The sequence below is a fragment of the Schistocerca cancellata genome, chromosome 1, assembly GCF_023864275.1.
Source record: "Schistocerca cancellata isolate TAMUIC-IGC-003103 chromosome 1, iqSchCanc2.1, whole genome shotgun sequence".
Taxonomy (NCBI): domain Eukaryota; kingdom Metazoa; phylum Arthropoda; class Insecta; order Orthoptera; family Acrididae; genus Schistocerca; species Schistocerca cancellata.
In genome coordinates, this window is record NC_064626.1 from 794,743,521 (window position 1) to 794,766,314 (window position 22,794).

A 22,794-nucleotide genomic window follows, 5' to 3' on the forward strand; every position below is an offset into this window, starting at 1 on the left:
CCAACATTCCACATAACTCCTTTACTTTATGTTTTTTTTCCTTCTTTTTTTCCTTTCTAGAAATACTTACCCTCAAGCTACGCATAGCACAATACTAACACCTCTTCCTCGTTCTGAGCTCAACATCTCACTCATTATGAAGGGATGCTGACTCAGTTTTTCAGGATAGCAAATGGGAAATTGCGGTACAGGAAATGGCCCAGACATCACCAGTGTGTGTGTGTGTGTCTGTGTGTGTGTGTGTGTGTGTGCTACTACTACTAATACCGTCCACAATTTCTTCAATAAATCCCCATTCCCCCCTCCTCCTATGACACATTGCTCAACTGTTCCCTGTTCTTTCCTCCATATTGTTTTCGTGCCTTTTTATTGTCTGATTTAACAATGTCTGGTATGGCTCCATGGTGGTAACTTGCTCCACCACTTGTTTATCCACTGCAATGCCTGTGTCCACAGGAAAAATGGAACAGGACAGGTTCGAACACCAATACCACAATCAGTTCATTTTCACTCATGACATCAAAGTGATGGTGCAGATTGTCAATCTGCAACATCACTTGTAGGCTCTGGATCGTCTGTCAGCAAAATATGATGGTATGACACCACACGTAATGGTCTGGCATGAACATGTCGACCTTATGCTAATACCTGAGCTGCAGGATGGCCACTTTCAGCCCAGAATGGCATGCGCAAGATCTTTGGGGTACCATAGTGAGCGTAGAATCAAGAATGTTTACTAAAAAAAACAACATCCTTTATTAATCATTGCTCCCATACGGGAGTTTCAGAACCACAACCAGGAGCCAGCTAAGAGGCGGTGAATGTGTACGATAAGGCAGCAGAGTGCTGTCACAGAAAAGCAGGGTTGGCAATATGTGTGGCCTTGCTGATACAAGACTGGAGATAGATTGATAGCCAGCAAGCTTATGCCTGGACTTGGGTACACCGCAAGAAGTTCCAAGCAGCTGGTAGAGGTGGGCAGATGCCTTGGTGAACTGAGGACCTTTGGAGACTAGCTAGAATGTTAGGTGATACCCCAATGGCAGCCTCACCTTGGTGATACTAATTTGAGGACCAGAACCATCTGCACTATCTGATGGTTCATACACCAGCAGCTTTGCTTGGTTGTTGATGCTGCTCAATGCAGCTGTAGTTGATTGACCTAACATTTGACTGATGACTGATGCAGAGACTGTCATGGCACCAGCAAAAGTCAGGAGTCCAAGTTGTGCTAATATCTGAGTGGCATATTTTTATTTCCAGCTAGGTGTGTTGTGGTAGGAACCCACATCTCATCACTTAGCAGGCTGCAGAAACACAGTTTTGTGCTACGACACAAAGTCATCCACCCCAATGCTGATGGTTCTGTATTGCAGAATACCACACTATCATTATTTTAGTAACAAGCTGTAGAATTGCATATGAGGCTGACCTGCTCCCCGATTTACTTGTTGCAACAGCTTTCCAGAGGCTGATGTCACAACAAAGGCTGAGGTCACAACAAGTGGCCAATGTTTTGCATTTGTGATGACACAATAAAGAATATTTGCCTTATTGCTTGTGGTATATCTTTACGTCTTGTTCAGAAAATTCCCCAGCATTAAGTGAAGCTCTCTTCCTGTCACAAGACATATTGATTCCAGATGTCATTTCTTTCTCTTAGTTTTCAATGTAATATTGTCCATGACTTGTAAGGATCTAAAGTGAACTGGATTGGAGAAATACGTTAAGGAAATAAGTGGTTCATCTACTGTTTCCTGTTATTTATGTAGTAAATTCTCTATAAATTGTATAACTGGGGAAGAATCACATTATTACAGAAAAATCAAGATTGTTAATTCCTCCTAAATTAAATGAACAATATGTTTTAAAAAAGCACTTGGATCATACAGTAATAATGCCCTATATCTGTCATCAGCAGTAATAATAATAGGAAACATAGTCTAGAAATTCATTAACAGCTCATTCTTTAACCATTGACTCCATTAACACTTTGCAGATATAGCTGATTTTTTGCAGTGAATGATTGCATTGTGCATCCTCACATACCTCTTTGTCAGTTGTAATGGTTTATTACCTTCTATAAAAGCAGGCCTTTAATTTTTCAGGATTTGGAGAAAGTCGTGGTCACGCCATTGGTCTGCTGTTTGACTTGTAGCTCAGTTCTTGTCATAATGTAAATGTGTTGCTGTTCAGCACCTCACTGATGTTATGTTTGGCAGGTTCACCTTTGCAAGTGTCCTACAGTGCTGTGCATTTGGTGTTTCTATGGGCATCACACTGATTTATTGGCATATCCTTCCTCTTACTTTATGGATGGGTGGCACATTGTACATTCACTGCACAAGAGAATGGCTCAATTTCAGTTTCTGTGGAAGCCAGCACCCCAAATTTGTTGGCTAATGTACAGATGTAACATACTGAGTTCTCTCTGGTCTCAGTCTCTCCTGTACAGGATGCCTAGACCTACCACTTTCTGCAGAGATGGTATACACAGGCCAGGACAGAACTTGATGTACCTTTGATATCATTGGTATATGACTTTCAGTACCTCTACCAACACATCTATTTGCAGCAGCTTTCAATTGTTTGAAAATAGTAAGGGTTATTTCCAGGTGCTTACAAACAACAACTTACACATCCCATGCATGAGAACAGCATACACACTGGTGTTGCACTGTATCTGGTGCAATATTTAACAGAACAGTAAACAAACAATTTCATGGTGTCTATTCTTTCAGACATATCTGAAAGAACAGACACCATTTTGATCCTGCAGACACTATGAAACAAAACACAAAAGAATTAAGACATTAGCTGTCAGTTGGCATTATTTATATCGATGAGGAAAGTTGAAAATCTGCACTATTTAGCTGCACCTGAAATTCTATGCCCAGGAATCACACAGGTATGGATGTGTGCAGGTTAAGAAATGTTGTGGCAGTTCTGAAATATTACTTGAAGATTAATTCCTTTGAGACATGGTGTACGGTCTGGTACTTACCTTGTCTCTCCAATCATGTACAACTATGCTGGCATAAATGCATTGACTATTCTCTTCATACAGGCTCTCATCATCTCTGGGCATAGATATTAGGATGTAGCTCGGTAGGAGAATGAAAACTTGTGACTGTTGCATATTGTAACTTTTAATTTACACTTTACTGGGAGAGTGCAATTACATATTTCTGTATTGCACTAACTCAAAAGACCACAGACAGTGAGATTAGTGAAAAAAACAAAAACAAATGAAGTACATAAAATAATTGATAATTTAACTTTCTTTTTTCCCTTAGCTTACTCAGATAACCATACCTCCGTACAATATCTTTGCTGCACAGGAATAACGTGAATATTTATTTATATGTGTAGGCCATTTAAGGAACCTACACATCTTGTAGAATTTGGTGTACTGTTCACATTCCACATCTTCCCAATACAATATTTCAACATTGTAACTGAGCATCAAAACATTGTGTTGGGCAGATGTGGAAAACCTGTAGAACACAAGAGGACAATAAATTGCCAGCAAAGTCTAAGAAATTATATGAAAATAACTTTCTTGTGCTAGAGTAAACATTCATTTTCAGTGACGTAGACTTAGTTATAACAGAAAAGTTAAAACATAGAATGCAAATACTTTACTCAACTTAACAATGAGCTGACCCAATCTAAATAAAATGTTAGTAAAAAAAAAGTGTTTCAGAAATTAAGCAGAAACTTTGCATTATTCAGGCATGATAGTTTCAGTTTTACAGACATAAATAAACAGTAAATGTGGAAATTTCTTTCAATAACAGCTACAGAAGAAAAATTAATCTCTAGATAGGAAAAGGAAAGCACCAGATACTGCATGATGTTATCTGTCTGATAAAATGTTCTCATGGCAGGTCAGTTAGAAAATTAGAATACTCTAATATTATTTCCCTGGTGATGTTTGTACCGTCTGTGTTGTAAAGAAATTTCAAATGAGAAAATGAAGACACTTCTAGCTCTAAAACTGAAAATGGTGATTTCAACATGACCAAGAAACATACTTAAAAGGCATACTATACATTTTCTGATTTTCTCTAAATAGTTTTAATTTGTTTCAAACAGCAGCAGAAAGAAAATTATGGTGACACCTGGTACATAACAGTGAAAACTACTTATGTGGGACTTCCATGAGATCAAAGCTACAATAGCCAAGTATCTAGAAGGAAAACTATATCTGAAGTGGATCTTGTACTTAACCAAGAACACTCATGGCAGATCATTAATTAACTGGTTCATACCATGTTCAATGGATGATTTAGAGGACATATTACAAAATTACATTACAGTAAGGAGTTGGAGAAAACGAGTCTGAATAATGGTTAAACGAGGAAACTCACTCCAACAAGACAACATAAGGGGGAAATTTATATTACCATAAATTCAATAAATGCTCACATAGAGGCATGTCACTTGGGCCCATTCACAAATGCAAGAGTGTCTGTAAATACCATGATCCAGCATTTGTTCATCATTTCTTGCTATCCTCTTGAAACTGTTGGTAGGTGCCATTTAATAAGAGAGTGATTGACCTGACCTGGATTACTTCCTGAACTGTTTTATGCACGTTAATGATGACTCTCATTATGCTGTGGACTTCATTTCTGGATAAACATTCACTCTGTCATCATTGACCACAAGAACTGCCTGTTTGTTTCACTGGTCTTGACATCACCACCAGTACAAGTGATCATATACTATGTTCTGTGTATGCAGAGTAGGATAGGAAACCAACAATTCCAGGAATGCCTCACTTCCAGTGTTGCCTTTCAGCCCTTCCTAAAAAATTTAAAATTAAACCACAAACATTAGTCAAGCTGTGCCCCAAGCTATCTGTGATCTGAAGGCAGTCAACTTTGTCATCATCCTCTATGTGGACGAAAGGTCCACTACTGTAACACTTTATTAAGAGGAGCATGTATCAGAGGGGGCATCAGCTTTTCTCGTCTCCTTGACATACAAAACTGTTCCTAATCACCCCATTCCTTCCAATGATGGTGAGCTGCAGAAAATCTCTAGTCTCTCACAAGGAATCATAACCATTTATATAGAAATCCTTACCAGTCCTGTTTCATGCACCTCCACCCTCTAGTTACTTTTCAAGAGACATAGAAACAGCCATCCTCACCATCCCATCGTAGCTGACTTAAAATTTCCCAATGAATGCACTCTGACCCTGATAGACCAGTGTTGCCAACTCATCACAAGGAACCTTCCATCCTATGTACACCAACCACTTCCAACATATCTTAGATCTAGTTTCACCCTCTCCCATCTGGATCTCTCTCAGCTACTATCAAATGCCCTCTCAGCCCTGGAACACCAGATGTAATGGCCACCTGAGTGCATCACCATAACTAATTTCATCCTTACCAAAATCTTATTTGCCACTGCAGCCCAGAACTACGAACAAGTCAGTGGGACCATTATGGAAACCAGGATGGCTCAGTCATTTGTGCAACTTTTCAAGGGTATGTGGAAGGGGTATGTGGAAGAGGGAGTTCTACAAGACTCAGGAACTGGTTCAGCCCTATCACCCCTACTGGCACCCCTGGCTTAATACAGATTTATCAATGTGGTTTGGACTCATAATGAAAAAGAACTGTCCAGTTCCTGCAACAGCTTAACATATTTTCCCTAGTCAGATTCACTAATCTTTTTCCAAATCTGAACCCATGTTAATATTGTTGTAAACTGTATGGCATTCCCAGATGATTATCCCCATCCCAAGAACCCTACACTTGCAATTATTTCCACTCTAAAACTGGCCCCATGCCCCTACCCAGTATCACTTGGTACAGTCCTGCCTCTGGTAAATCCCTCCATATCAAAGACAGAGCAACCTACAAAACCATGCATGTTGTCAACTAACATGTGTCCATTGCACAGCTTTTTATATAGGAATGACCTGCATTTACATAGATACTCCACAAGCCACTGTATGGCGCATGGCAGAGGGTACCCTGTACCAGTACTTGTCATTTCCCCTCTTGTTCAACTCGCAAATAGAGCCAGAGAAAAACAACTGTTAGTGGTGATGATGATGATGTTTGGTTTGTGGGGCGCTCACAACAACAACTGTTAGTGCACGTCAATATGAGCCATAATTTCATGTTCCTTACACCTGACGTATACTTGTGGAAGTCTGCTTCAAATGCTGGTTCTCTAAATTTTCTCAATAGTGTTCCTCAAGAGGAATGTCGGCTTCCCTCCAGGGATTGCCATTTGAGTTCCCAATGCATCTCCGTAACACTTACATATTGTTCGAACCCTTCCATAACAAATCTAGCAGCTCGCCTCTGACTTGCTTTGATGTCCTTCTTCAGTCTGACCTGGTATGGATGCCAAACACTCAAGCAGTACGCAAGAATTTGTTGCAGCAGCATCATCAATCTTCTTTACAGATGAACCTCTCTTTTACTGAACTGAGTGAAGAAAAATGAGATAATCATCAATGTAAGAAAGAGCCAGTTGGTAAGTTTCAGTTCCAGAAGATATTCCCAAGAAAATTTTTGATTGTTATTTAGCTATTAACTCAGTTAACAAATATTAAGTATTGAAGATTCATATTAGCTGTAAGACAAATGGCAAAGTTGATTGCAGAGAAGCCTTTATTGTTACAGTAGCAGTGTGGAAATAATTATTTGATATGGTATTATATTTTACTGGATCTTTGTATTCTACAAAATAAATTTTTTGTGCAGGCCTTCCAAGCAGCTCTTCAGTTAGTTGAGAGCAGAAGGGTATACCGTGAATTTTGTATACCCATTGCAGTTATTCCTTCAACCATAAGTAATAATGTTCCAGGAACAGAATTTGCACTTGGTTGTGACACTGCACTGAATGAAATAATAGAGGTAGGCTACAAATTTCTTTCTTAAATTAAATACAGTTATTGTAAGTTTCCAAAATATTTGGCTACTTTGCAGATATGTGACAGAATACGGCAGTCTGCACAAGGAACAAAACGAAGAGTATTTATAATTGAAACCATGGGAGGTCATTGTGGATATCTTGCTACATTGTCGGGTGAGACAGTTTAATACTATTGTGGAGGATAGTAATTACAGAGCTACTTACATTTAACTGAATAAGTATGATTAATTAAGACATGTATGTTTTCTCATAGGATTAGCTGGAGGTGCAGATGCTGCTTACATTTTTGAAGAGAAGTTCTCTGTTCGAAATGTTTTGGAAGACGTCTATCACATGGCATGCAAAATGGCAGCTGGAGTACAAAGAGGCTTAATAATTAGGTAAAATATCATTTGTCAATTAATTCTATGCAGTGTTAATGAATGCATTGAAAAGAAGTGTGACCTATCATTGGAGTATGTCAGAACACTTAAAAGGTAAGTATGTAAGTAAATAGCTGGTCTGATGAGAAGTGCCACTCTGGACATTTGTGAGTAATCAAAGTGTTATGGGTTGATGTTTCAATGTGGGCAAATTTACCTTTTATTTGCTAATGTTATACTTGGTGAATTGGATTTCAGCTATCTTTTATCTGAGATATTCATATTACATCAAAAAGATAGCTGAGTGGTGTTTTAACTTCTTTGCACACTGGTGGTTCTTTAGTGAATACAGGAGTGAGGAACAAATGCTATTCATGAACAGAGAATTCAGACATCAATTTATTTATTTATTTATTTCCTTTTCCTTGCGTGGAGCCATCATAATGATTTCTTTTTCAAATGTCAAACTTAATACTATGGTTATATTTTTACTTATAAAATACACTATATTCTGTAGCTGTTGCTTCTTATGTCTAGTTTTTACATTTATCACGTTACAACTGATATGTTAATGCCTCATGTTACGCTCACTATCTTAAAAGTCATTGAAAGAACATAAACATTTTTCTATTAGAAAAGATTTTAATTTTGTTTTAAAAACATTTCCCGTGTACATTCTTAGAGAGTTTGGTAGCTTGTTATACCAAATAAAACCACTGATATATGGACTTCTATCAGTCATTTTTAACGTTGTTTTGTTACAGAAATAATTGCACTTTGTTCTGGTGTTGTGATCATGTACATCACTGCCCTTGATAGCTTCTGTTGGTTGACTTATAAAAAATACAACTATTTTGAAGATGTACAGAGAATATATTGTCCGATATTCGTGCTGCACAAACATTTCACGACATGAATCTGTGTGCCCCATCCCATGTATAAGTCTTATTGCTCTTTTCTGTAGTAGTAGTGTTCTTTTTAAATGTTCATCAGCTGCACTGCACCATAGTTCAATTCTGTAATTGAGAAAGGGGTATAGTGTTCCATAATATACTAATTTCAGTGCTTGGCTAGGAACTATCTTTGCGAACTGACTGAGGAGATATATGGCACTACTGACTTTTCCGCATACGAAATTAATGTGGTATGTCCACCACAAATTTTCATCAACACATACACCCAGGAATTTACAGCTACCATTTTCTGTTGCAGAGATATTACACACACTATTCATATTGTTGTGATGAGAACTGCCTGTTTTAAATGTCAGTAGTTGAGATTTGGCGACATTCACCTTGAGTCCCTGATCATTGAAGTATTTTGTTACTTCTGTTAGACCACTAGTAGCAAGAGATTCTAGCTCTTTAGATTCGCTCCCATAGAATAAGATGGACGTGACATCTGCATAGCTTACAATATGGGAGTTAATGGGTTGTGCAATGTCGTTAATATATGTAAGGAAGAGAAAGGGTCCACGAATTGAACCCTGTGGTACATCTTGTAATACAGGTTCACTGGTGGAGTGGGGGTTCATGATTCTATTATCTAGTTTGTATGACAATTTAGTGCTTTGCTTACGATTCAACAGGTACGTGGTTAGAAGATTCATGGCTTGATCCCCAATACTATAAGATTTTAGCTTTTTAAGAAGTACCCTGTGGTTTACCGTATCAAATGCTCTTGTCAGGTCCAAAAATATACCTGCAGTCCGCTTCTTCTGGTCCAACAGACAGTAAACTTCATGGATGAACTGTGTAACTGCTGTGGTTGTACTTAGCTCTTTTCTGAAGCCATGCTGTGAATCTACAAGCAGTTTATGTTTTGTGAAAAAGGCACTTAGCTGAGAAATATAATGCTTTCGAATATCTTATTAAAAGCGGGAATTAATGATATTGGTCTATAGTTGGAGACTTCTTCCTTACTTCCCTTTTTATATACTGGTTTCGCTACACTCATTTTTAGAACCGTTGGATACATGTTATCTCTAATGCTGCAATTAATCGGGGGAGTAAGAGGTTTGGAAATTTCTTTTAAGCATGCTTTAGTAATAGCACTGGATACGCCATCCCATCCAGATGAAAATTTTTCCTTTAGCATGTATATTGCCCTGCAAACCTCCTACTCATTCACTTCCACAAATTCAAATTCGGTACACTGGGTGAGATGGCATTGGATCTCTATCTGTGAATCTGTAATATGCATTGATTGTTCACCAGAAATGTAGTAGTTATTACAGATATTACATATAGTATCTGGGTTTTTTATAATGTTACCATCATGTCTTATGCTGAGTGGTTCCATGTTCATCTTGTTGGGACCTTTTCGTATTTGTCAATCAGCTTCCAAGATGCTTTGCTTATGTTGTCAGACTACGTCTAATATCAAATAGTAAAAATGTTGTCAGACTACTTCTAATATCAAATAGTAAATATAATACATCAGTTGCTAACAGTAGATTTGAGTATAAAAATATATACAGATACAAAAGATTTATAGATCTGTCACTCTACAATACAGTGTCTATTCAGAAGATGTCACGCCTTCATCACTATGAAAGTCTATAAACATTATTCAGCTGGCAAACACACTAAATGGGGTCAGTGCATGAATGTTTGAACTTTTTAAGTACACCTGCCACTGGAGTTCTGGAGAGGGAATGCTTGCATCTCATTGGCATCAGAATAGTCATTCATGGTAGTGTCCTTATGCCATGGTAGGAACTGCAGGAGTGTAACTGGTGGCATATGTATTTGAAAGTGTGGCCGACTGTATAGCGGCTGATACCACACTGCCCAACTTCGAAGGTATATGGACAGTGATGCAGCTGGCTGCTTAGTTGGGAGCCGAGTAGACCAATCTGTATCCTAACATTGCATCATGTGAGTGCCAGGTTAACTTTCCCAGAAAAACAAGCACACGAGGCATTTTCTGGCACTGGTAAGAGCTTGGAGGGTGTTGCGGAGGATGCTGGCAACTAGCTGATGGTGATAGTGTTGATGTCCATGAGAGAGGCGACCTGTAGTGTTGGCGGCAACAGTGTTGCAGGTGGGCAGTCAGAACTACCATCAGTGAGACAGCTGTAGATGGAGGCTATGGCTCAGTAAGCTGTGTGGGAGGCTTTGTTGCAGTGGATGGATGTGGCTGTGTCCTGACAGCCAGACGTCATCCAGTGAAGATATCTGAAACAGTCTAATCTATGACATTGTCACTGAATTCGTACAGCTATAGCTGATTTTGGAGGTACTGATGCATGCCTGTGCTGCCGCAAATAGTATACTGCACCCTGCCAGCTGATTGGAGAACCATGCCGGATTCACATAAATGTGACTTGTTCTACATACGATATTGAACTCAGATGTTCAGATAAAACTTCTACATCTACATGGATACTCTGCAAATCATTCTTAAGTGCCTGACAGAGGATTCATTGAACCATTTTCACAATAATTATCTATTTTTCCTCTGTCGAACAGTGCACGGTAAAAATGAACACTTATATCTTTCTGTGCGAGCTCAGATTTCCCTTATTTTATTATTATGATCATTTCTCTGTTGTAGGCCAGCATTAACAAAATATTTTCACATTCGAAGGAGAAAGTTGGTGATAGAAATTTCGTGAGAAAACCCGCTGCAATGAGCAACACCTTCATTTTAATGGTGTCCACTCCAAATCCTGTATCAGGTATGTGACAATCTCTGCCCGTGTTTCTGGACAATGGTTGTGAGACTTTTTGGTAGGGCTTTGGCTAGCTTCAGCCCAGTATGAAGTGCATTTTTTTTTTCATATAAAGCTGTTCTGTGGCTATTTACATGGTATCTGAACTTTTGCCTTGTATCGTACTGGTGCAGGTCACAGTTGAAATTTGGATTTATTGTTTCCACAAGCAATATAACTTTCAATATGTGTACACCTATAATGATAAGCACACCTAATTTTGGTAACAGATTCCGGCATGATTCTCAAGGTTTGGCACCACAAATAATTCTGATAACTTTTTTCTGTAGTATTAATAATGTGCTTAGGTTGGCTTGAATTGTTGCACCCCATATTTCTACAGCATAGTTTAAATTTGATGAGAATAGGGCATGATAAGCAGTTTTTAGCACACACATGTCCTTACAATATTTGCTAATCATATTTATAGCAAACACATTCTTCGACAGCTTACATGCTAAGGAATCAATATGCATGTCCCATTTGAGGCTGTTCGGGATTGTAATTCCCAAGAACTTTGTCCATTTTTCCTTTTTTACAATGTCATTTCCTATGGATGATTTCATGTCACATTCTATTTGTTTCCTTGTGTTAAATTCCATCATTGCAGTCTCTGAAGCACTTACATTTAGATGACTTTCATTAAAATACTTGAATATTTCATTAGTTACACTGTTGCACAGCACCTACAGACACTCATAATCTTTGTGTTTACACACTATTGATGGGTCATCTGCATACAATATTTTTCTACAGTTAGGAGAACAATACTGTATATCATTAACATAAATCAAGAAAAGAAGGGGTCCCAAGACAGAACCTTGAGGCACTCCATATTTGATATCAGTAATTTTAGATTTGTAAGACCCACTGTTTCTTTTAAGCAAGACAAATTGTTTCCTATTGCTCATATACGATTTTATTAGCTCATAGCCAGTTCCTCTGATACCCAGGTTCTACAGCTTGTCAAGTAATATGGTAATGTTGACACAATTAAAATCTTTTTCTGGATCAAGGAACCCTCTACTTACGTACTCCTTGTTCTCTATGGCCGTTATTATTTTGTCTATTAATTGTGCTGCTGCTACTGAAGTTGACTTGTTTTTCATTAAGCCATTCTGATTTCCAAGTATTAAAATGTGTTGACACGGGAATGTCAATAGTCTAATTAAATAACTTTCTCAACTACCTTATAAAATGCAGGTAAGATTGAGATGGGGTGGTAGTTTTCAATTTTAGATTTATCACCTTTCTTGTAAATCGGGATTACTTGTGCTGTCTTTAGACTATCTGGGAAACAACCTGATGAAATTACATCATTTACTGCTGTGGCCATGACATCAGATATGTTGTCTATGCATCTTTTCAGTGTACTGATAGACAATCCATCACAGCCTGCTGATTTTGTATTTTTTTAATGACATTACTATGATTTTGACTTCCTTGCTATTGGTTGGGGCCAAGTATATGCTTTGTTTGATCGGAATGCCCTTATATTTATGCTGAAGATTCTTAAAATGATCATTAACAGATTTTCCAACAGAAGAAAAGTACTCATGAAAAACATTTGCAATCTGACATTGACATTTCATGATATGCCCTTTATGGTTTATAGTAAAATTACTTATTGATCTGTCCTTACAATCCCTAAAGCTATTTATTACTTTCCAAACAGGTAAACCAGTGTTAGTAGAGTTTCTTAACATTGTGGCTACATATTTACTTTTAGTTTCTAGCAGAAGATCTTTATAGTAATCCTGATAGTCAATTGCCAATTTTTGCACCATGGTATCTTCTCTAAATCATTTTACAGTTTGTTTTGAAATTGTAATGACTTTAGTAGATGATGAATAACAGTATCATCTGTAAAGAACCTAAATTGGCAGCTCATAATGTCTCCTAAACCATTTATGTAGATAAGAAACAGCAGAGGGCCTATAACATTACCTTGAGAAATGCCAGAAATCACTTCTGTTTTACTCGAAGACTTTCCATCAATTACTATGAACTGTGGCGTCTCATAGGAAACCACGTATCCAGTCATATAACTGAGAAAATATTCCATAAGCATGAAATTTGATTGCAAGCTTCTTGTGAGGTATGGTTTCAAAAGCCTTCTGGAAATTTAGAAATATGAAATCAATTTGAAATCCCTTGTCGATAGCACTCAACACTTCGTGTAACCTAGTTGTGTTTCACAACAATGATATTTTCTAAATCCATGTGTCAACAGATCTTTCTTTTCAAGGTAATTCATAATGCTTGAACACAATATACATTTCAAAATCCTGCTACATACTGACATTAATGATTTGGGCCTGTAATTTAGTGGATTACACATATTGCCATTCTTGAATATTGGTGTGACCTGTGCAGTCTTTAGGTATGCATCTTTTATCAAGTGAGCGACTGTATATGATTGTTAAGTATGAAGCTATCGGATCAGCATTCTCTGAAAGGAACCTAACTGGTATGCAGACTGGAATGGAAGACCTTCTTTTATTACAAGATTTAAGTTCCTTCACTACTCTGAGGATATCTATTTCTAACTTTCTCATGTTGGCAGCTGTTCTTGATTCAAATTATGGAATATTTACTTCATCTTCTTTGGTGAAGGAATTTCAGAAGGCTGCATTTAGTTAACTTGACTTTAGCAGCACTGTCACTGACAGTACTTCCATTGCTGTTGGGCAAAGAAGGCACTAATTGTGTCTTGTCACTAGCATACTTTACATACAACCAGAAGCTCTTTGGATTTTTGGCCAAGCTTAGAGACAAAATTTCATAGTGGAAATGGTTATAAGCATCTAATATTAAAGTCCACGCTAATTTTTGAGCTTCTGTAAAATATCGCCAATCTTGGCGATTTTGCATTCTTTAATTCTGGCATGGTTTTTCATTGTTTCTGCAACAGTGTTCTGAACTGTTTAGTGTACCATGGGGGATCAACTCTGTCATTTGATAATTTATTTGGCATAAATCTCTCAATTGGTGTTGATACACTCCTGAAAATGGAAAAAAAAACACATTGACACCGGTGTGTCAGACCCACCATACTTGCTCCGGACACTGCGAGAAGGCTGTACAAGCAATGATCACACGCACGGCCGGCACAGCGGACACACCAGGAACCGTGGTGTTGGCCGTCGAATGGCGCTAGCTGCGCAGCATTTGTGCACCGCCGCCGTCAGTGTCAGCCAGTTTGCCGTGGCATACGGAGCTCCATCGCAGTCTTTAACACTGGTAGCATGCCGCGACAGCGTGGACGTGAACCGTATGTGCAGTTGATGGACTTTGAGCGAGGGCGTATAGTGGGCATGCGGGAGGCCGGGTGGACGTACCGCCGAATTGCTCAACACGTGGGGCGTGAGGTCTCCACAGTACATCGATGTTGTCGCCAGTGGTCGGCAGAAGGTGCACGTGCCCGTCGACCTGGGACTGGACCGCAGCGACGCATGGATGCACGCCAAGACCGTAGGATCCTACGCAGTGCCGTAAGGGACCGCACCGCCACTTCCCAGCAAATTAGGGACACTGTTGCTCCTGGGGTATCGGCGAGGACCATTCGCAACCGTCTCCATGAAGCTGGGCTACGGTCCCGCACACCGTTAGGCCGTCTTCCGCTCACGCCCCAACATCGTGCAGCCCGCCTCCAGTGGTGTCGCGACAGGCGTGAATGGAGGGACGAATGGAGACGTGTCGTCTTCAGCGATGAGAGTCGCTTCTGCCTTGGTGCCAATGATGGTCGTATGCGTGTTTGGCGCCGTGCAGGTGAGTGCCACAATCAGGACTGCATACGACCGAGGCACACAGGGCCAACAACCGGCATCATGGTGTGGGGAGCAATCTCCTACACTGGCTGTACACCACTGGTGATCGTCGAGGGGACACTGAATAGTGCACGGTACATCCAAACCGTCATCGAACCCATCGTTCTACCATTCCTAGACCGGCAAGGGAACTTGCTGTTCCAGCAGGACAATGCACGTCCGCATGTGTCCCGTGCCACCCAACATGCTCTAGAAGGTGTAAGTCAACTCCCTGGCCAGCAAGGTCTCCGGATCTGTCCCCCATTGAGCATGTTTGGGACTGGATGAAGCGTCGTCTCACGCGGTCTGCACGTCCAGCACGAACGCTGGTCCAACTGAGGCGCCAGGTGGAAATGGCATGGCAAGCCGTTCCACAGGACTACATCCAGCATCTCTACGATCGTCTCCATGGGAGAATAGCAGCCTGCATTGCTGTGAAAGGTGGATATACACTGTACTAGTGCCGACATTGTGCATGCTCTGTTGCCTGTGTCTATGTGCCTGTGGTTCTGTCAGTGTGATCATGTGATGTATCTGACCCCAGGAATGTGTCAATAAAGTTTCCCCTTCCTGGGACAATGAATTCACGGTGTTCTTATTTTAATTTCCAGGAGTGTATTATTGCATTGAATTCAAGCCATATCTGGTTTTTACTTACATTGTTAATTTGGCAGGAATGGAGAGTGTTTCACAGGAAGGCATCAAAAGAATTTTTATATGCTTTTTTTTAATAGATTTGGAGGATTTGGGAGTTATGGTATTCAGTCTCACTACAAAACCTTGTGTTTGTCACTAAGACGTGAAGTCTGAAGCTGGAGCAGAGTGGTAAGGATGAAGCAAATGCAGCAAGGCCCAATGGTGTACCACTTGCTAATGTTCTGCTTGCAAAATATCAGGAGCAGACAAAGTATGATATGAACTCAGAAACATCAGTAAGGCATCTTCATGTGAATGTGATGCTCAAAGTTTTGACATCTGCGTCTTGAACTTTTGAACAAAATGTTCAGCCTCTCCATTTGACTGCAGCAAGAATGGTACTGTCCTGACATGATGTATTCCATTGCGTTTGCAAAACAAAAGAAGGTCCATTGACAGAAACAAGAGAAAATACAGAAGCAAATGCCTTGATAGTACTGGCGGCATTCATTGAATGCACTGGGATAACAAAAGAGTGTTTTCTATAGGCATCAATGATAATCAACCAACATTTTTTACCAAAAGGGGCCAGAAAGTCTATATGGGGGCACTGCGCTGGGGAAGCAGAATGTGGGCAGGAGAAAAATTCCTGGCATGGAGTGGGCTGATTGTCTGTGCAAGCATGACATTGTGCCATCACACGTTTTATTTGCTTATGTAAACTGAGCCACATACAATGTTGGTGTACCAACTGCTTAGTGTGAACTTTTCCCTAATGACCTATATGTATAAGGCTTAACAGCTGCTGTTGTAATGAAGCAGGGATTAACACTCTTGTCTGTTGGGCTTGTGAAGCAGACTCACATTATTCAGAAGAGATAAACTGTTGGGGTGCACAGAGTTTCTCTGCACTAAGGGGTCAGGAATACATTTCTGAGAGAGTGACCAACCTTTGTCAATGTAACTTAGCAACTGTAGTGGCTTGTGTGGATCTACAAAAAATCAATATAAAAAGAATCGAGTGCTTGCAAATCAGAAGGATCAATATGTAAACAAGAAGCTTCCAATGCGTTGAATGCTGCATATGCACTGACAAGTAAATAACATAAGGTGTTGCTGCTTGGTGGTGCGCTACTGGGCAATACAGAATCTCATACTGGTAATTTGACAGTAATAGTGACCAACATTGAAGTTTTTGTGCCATGTGGACAAAGAAAGAATGATGTCAAAGGCTTACACTGTGTGACCATAAAAAATTTTCTGCAATACAGGTAATGATGAAATTTCATGACACCATATATAACAGCCAGGGCTTCCTTCTCCAGCTAACTATAATTAATCTGGGCACTGTTCAAAGTTTTGAAAGCAAATGTGATGAGGTGTTCTGTTTTGGTAGATTTGTGGGCTAAAACCTCCCCAGTTCCATCGGATGAAGCATTGACTGCAAGCACACATGGTATGAGTGGATTGTAGTGCATAAGGCAAGGCTGACGAAGCAATGCACTTTTCAGTTTTTGAAGAACTTGGTCACAGTCTTTTGTCTAATGGAACAGAACATTTTTACATATGAGATGGTTCAGAGGCATGTCAATATGTGCCAAATTAGGAATGAACTTTATGTAGTAAGTCAATTTTCCAACAGTTTGCGGTTCACAAAAAATCTTAGGACGTGGAAATTGCTGAATTGAATTGCTTGCAAATGTTTTATTAAAGGACGAGTGCCATTGTCATAGATGATATGTGCTTTTGTTGTGTTGAAAAAAGAACATTTCTGCAAGTTACAATTGAGGCCTGTCTCAGTTAAAACAAATTTTTGAAGCAATGGAGATCCAGAAGCACTTCTGAAAGGTAGACACTGATATTCAAATAAGCCAACATGAGTATTTACAACAAAAAGTCCTTTGTCATTCCATCCCATGGTAATTGGAAATAGGTTTCTGCAAGATCAATTGCAAGAAGTATTGTCCTCTTGCTAGGCAATCCAAAATTTCCTCTGTACATGGGAGTGGTAAGGAATTAATGACTGTCTGTGAATTTACCATGCATTTGAAGGCTACACAAATATGAATCTTTCCATTTGGCTTATGAATGATGTCTAAGGGTGATGCCCACTGACTTGCTGAATCAGTTTTAAGACACTAACAGGCTCCAGTGTCTGAATTTCTGTAGGCGCTTCAATCAGTTAATGTCTGAGGCACAGGTCATACATGGCAAAATTTGGGTTGCCCATTACCTTTCAACATTATGTGAGCGTGAAAATCTTCTGGATGTCATAGAGTACTGCCGAACAAATGTTGATACTCGTCATGGAGTTTTTGAACTGCAGAAAAGGAAACTTTTGTGTCAATGGCATGCACATAGTGCTGTGTGTCTAATCTGAAGAAATCAAATGCATCCAAGCCAAAAATATTTGGGCTAATGCGTGAGGTGGGTTACGGTGAAAGGGACTTCCTTAGTTTTTGTATTTTTCAGATAATCACCATGTTCCAAGCACTGAAATAGGTGCTGAGAGTCAGATTTGATGTTTCCAAAGATGGTTGGCCACTTTTTTCTTATGCATCTAGGTTAAGCAGCATGACAGAATCTCCAGTATGTAGTTTAAAATGCATGACTGCCTAGAAATTTGCAATGCAATCCACAGTTTGCAGTGTGTTCTCTGAATGCAGTTGTCCTTTCCTTGTCTGTTTTCACCTGCACACTTGAGTGCTTTTGTGAATTTTGATGTTGGAATAGCCTTTTTGAAGTGTGTGGTATTCCCATTAAATGTGTGTTTGTGCATTTTCTGCATCTTTGCTTGTCTCATTTTTGAGGAGGAGGAGACACAGAATCTGAACATGAAATGACATTGATTTTCATCTGTTCCTGCTTTTGTATTATTCCCCCATGAAACAGAGGAGGGCTTTTTAGTCCTTTATGGGCAGGCCATTTTTGTATGTCCCCCTGTGATGATAAAATTTGCATTCAGCTTGTCTGAAAAAGCAATATTTCTGATCATGGATGACACAGCATTTCATGCATGATTTCATTTTTGCGCAGAGCTGGGGTAATGTATTTAGCATTGTGCTGGTATGTGTTGTGAGTGTGGCCTTGTTTACATAGTGCTGCCTAGTGAACGCTGAGGTTGGGGCTGGAACTGTGTAAGAGATTCTGAGTAATAGTATCACACTGTACTTTTTCCTGATAATATCACAACATGCAACTGAATTTACATTCTCTAGTCATGTCCTACAATTCCGCAGTCCATTCTTTATAGGACTGATCACTATGATGTTGCGTGCAGAAAAATTTATACCGAGCAGCAGCAGTGTGTAGTTGACTCTCAAAAAGTTTGTCTAATCTTGCAATTATGACCTCGTACAGCTGGGTTGGAGGCTTGCTTAGGGGAAATATTTCATGAGGGGGTGGTAGGTGTACACTCTACACAAGAAAAGAAAAATGTATCACATGATTCACTGACAATTTTGTAGGCTTTGAAATGTTGATGCAGCTGTGTTATGTATTCTTTTCATGTTTCCTTCATCTTATCGGACTTTCAGAATAATGAAAGGTGGCAGCTGAATTCCTTCTTTAGCTTCTGGTGCCTTCTGCTGATGGATTGCTTGCACCTGTACGAGGCTGACAGCAGTTGTGTTATTTGCTGACTCTGAAACTGAACAAGAGATATTAGACACTGTGTGGCACTTAGATATTGCTCTCCCTGGCTTGTCGTGATTCCTTAAAAATCAACTTACATATTTCAACTTAATATATGCACACACACAAAAAAGAATTCAATAGAATTCTGGTGTCGAAAGCTACCTGTTCCATTATCTCATCCTCGTCGTCAGTCTATTGTGACTTTCTTGCACACTGTGTGGCTCTTTAGTGGATACAGGAGTGAGTAACACATGCTGTTAGGAACAGAGATGTCAGATAATAATTTATTCTGCATCTAATATCACATAGTAAAAATAATATTGTTGCATAAGAATCTGAGTAGTGCCATGGTGGAGTGGTTATGATACTAAACTGTTGCATAGAGGGTTGTGAATTCAAAACTTACCTGGACTGTACAATTTTGATTTTTATATTCGGTATCCATGAATGTCAAGAATCATTGTACTGGAATGTTCTGTAGCTGTATAAATACTATATGTCTTCTGGCCAGAGGCAGTTCACTCCATGCTCTTGAATGTGCAAGTGCTGAATAAACCTTTGATAAGTGAAGTTAGTATTTGTCATTCATCTAATTACACCTTCTTCTACGTGACATTATTCTGGTGGAGGCGCCGGGTATTGGACCTTGCGATAGCACACATTATCGACAGCACAGTGACTCCCATCAGGCCATGACAGAGCCGCCGTTTATGTGGTGAAAAACCTGAGTTCGAGCCATATTCAACAGATCGCAATCTACCAAAGACAGAAGAAGAAGAGAACGTTATGATAACAGCAACCGTGTACCACCACAAGAGACATCTTTCCAAGTTCTCTGGTGACTATGGCCAAGATCCAAACAAGTGGCTGAAGGTATATGAGTGTATAGCCAAATTTAACAAATAGGATGACACTGTGTGTTTGGCTAATGTTTTTTCTACTTGGAGGGCACTGCCAAGAAATGGTATGAGGAGAACGAGGAGACGTTCAGAAGCTGGGAAAGTATTCCAGGTGGAACTGCACAAGTATTTTGGCGACACACAATGAGAGAAGTGCAAGGCTGAAGATAAATTGAAGTGCAGGCACAGTGTCCAGGAGGAAGTACAGTGTCCTACATTCAAGACATCTTGGAGCTGTGTAAAATAGTGGATCCTAGAATGAAGGAGGAAGGTAAGGTTGCACATCTCATGGAGAGTGTTGCTGAGGACATGTATCAGGCCCTACTCCGCAAGGAGGTTTCGACAGCAGACAACTTCATAAAATGGTGCCAGTATATTGAGACAATTATCAAAAAAGAATTACACGCAAGAAGTTTGAATGCCTTGTAAACATCATATTGATGTCTGTGATGGAGGAAGCAACTGGTTTCATAAGTGTTCTTCATCAGATAGTGAGAGAGGAAGTTCCAAAGGTGCTTGGATTGCATGGTGAGCACAAAACTGAGACGCTTCAAGAGGTCGTAAGGGAGGAAGTGGAACAGACACTGAACCCAATCTCTCGTCCTTCATTTCCTTTTAAAATGGTGAAAATGTCGAGACTCAGGTCAAGTTACGTTCATACAGTTCCACATAAGGAACCTGTTTGGTCACCAAGGAAGACTGATGTCTGGAGGACCCGGGATAACCAACCAGTATGTTTCCACTGCAGTTGACCGGGACATGTGGTGCGCTATTATTGAGAAAGGCGCCGGATATTTGATAATGCCCACGCCAGAAGACAGCAGACCAATCTTAGCTGTCACCAACTCTGGGACAATGATGATGAACAAGAAGGTGTGGGTGCAGAACAAAGTATATTACCATCGTCGCAAGCTAGCCACAGGAGAGGACGCTCCCCAACACACCGATCAAGGTCTCCATCACCGTTTAGAAGCTCCAGCCAATCACATGGCCATCACAACAAGGAAAACTAAAGTGTGTGACCTTCCTTGGAGATGAGGCCACCAAAGAGAAAAATCCTCTGCCATCGATCACTACAAAAATGATGGGAAACTACGTTGATATCCTCAGGGATGGCTGACCAGCCCAAGCTCTTGTGGGCTCTGGAGTATCAAATTCAGTCATTTCGTAGAAGTGCCATCACCAATTGCAGAAAACCGTATTTATTGACAACAAAACATCCCTGATGAAGGTGGCTAATTGGAAATATGTAAAACCTACAGGAAGATGTACCTTTTGTGTGGGTATGAGTGGCTGTTTACAAGAGTGTAGCCATGATGTCATTCTCGGATGGGACTTTTTGAAAGATTCTGAGGCAATTTTAGATTGTGGTTGCTCAAAGATTATGCTAGACGAGATGAGATACTGTGAACAGGAAGATGTGCATTGGAGTGTGTGGAGACTAGGTGTGCTGGATGAAGTGATCATTCCTGCAGTCACCACTAGAAAGGCAACTGTCACATGTCATGCCATGCATCAACCTATGGATCTTGTAGTGGAATGTAAGAGAAGCGTACCACTGAAGAATAACTTGGTCATTCCAGCCTCTGTCATCTCGTTTAAGAGCGGATTTGGTGAATTGTGGATAGTTAACTGTCGCCGAGAACTGCAGATCCTTCCAAGACACCTTGCATAGCAAATGCTGAGCTGTTCATTGAAGAAACGTTGAGCATCATAGAAACCTCCCATGCCGAATCTATGGGCAAAATTAGCGCTACCACTACAAGATCTTCTAGCTCAACTATCACCAAATCTCACTAAGGAACAGCAGAAGAAGCTACTTGCCATTCTTCAAGCGTTCTCTGAATGCTTCAATCCACAGGTGAAGAGAAAATAGACAAACCAAAGGTGAAACACCAGATTAGCACTGGAGACCATCAACTAATAAGCCAGAGAGCATATGTTGTGTCAGCAATGGAACATCGAATAATTTGCAATGAGGTAGAGAAAATGATGAAGAATGACATCATTCAGCCTTCGCATAGTCCGTGGCCATCGCCAGTGGTCCTCAGCAGGGAGGAGGATGGCAGTTGTTGCTTTTGTGTTGATTACAGGAAGCTTAATAAGATAACTAAAAAGGACATTTACCCTCTTCCACAAATTGATGATACACTAGATTGTCTGAGGGGGCTAAGTTTTTCTCAACCATGGACATGTACTAGGGATAGTGGCAAATCAAAGTAGATGAGGCTGATCGTGAGAAAACTGCATTCAGCCGGCCGGGTGGCCGAGCGGTTCTAGGCGCTACAGTCTGGAACCGCGCGCCCACTATGGTCGCAGGTTCGAATCCTGCCTCAGGCATAGATGTGTGTGATGTCCTTAGGTTAGTTAGGTTTAAGTAGTTCTAGGGGACTGATGACCTCAGAAGTTAAGTCCCATAGTGCTCAGAGCCATTTGAACCATTTTTGAAAACTGCATTCATCACCTCTGAAGGCCTGTATGTGTTTAAGATAATGACATTTGGTTTGTGTAATGCACGAGCAACTTTTGAATGTATGATGGATAATCTTCTATGTCATCTGAAGTGGATGATGTGTCTTTGTTATTTAGATGACATTATAGTGTTGTCAGAGACATTTGATAAACATATAAAAAGACTGAGGGCCATTCTTAAGTGTCTCCAACAAGGCAGACTGAAACTTAATCCAAGAAAGTGTCTCTTTGGAGCAAAGGAACTCAAAATACTTGGACATCTCGTGTCAAAGGAAGGTGTGCTGGCAGACCCAGAAAAGGAGAGATCTATAACAGAATTTCCTATTCCTGAAAGTATTCGAGATGTGAGAAGCTTT

The 22,794-nt window shown here is 40.0% G+C and overlaps 1 protein-coding gene across 1 annotated transcript in view; it reads left to right on the plus strand.

The window, feature by feature from the left end:
• Positions 1-22,794, plus strand: part of LOC126104245 (ATP-dependent 6-phosphofructokinase-like) — a 453,644-nt gene that overhangs the window by 318,753 nt on the left and 112,097 nt on the right. The window contains exons 11-13 of the mRNA XM_049912336.1: positions 6,738-6,890; positions 6,963-7,062; positions 7,163-7,289. Coding sequence (XP_049768293.1) covers positions 6,738-6,890; positions 6,963-7,062; positions 7,163-7,289 — 380 coding nt within the window. The remainder of the gene's footprint in view (positions 1-6,737; positions 6,891-6,962; positions 7,063-7,162; positions 7,290-22,794) is intronic.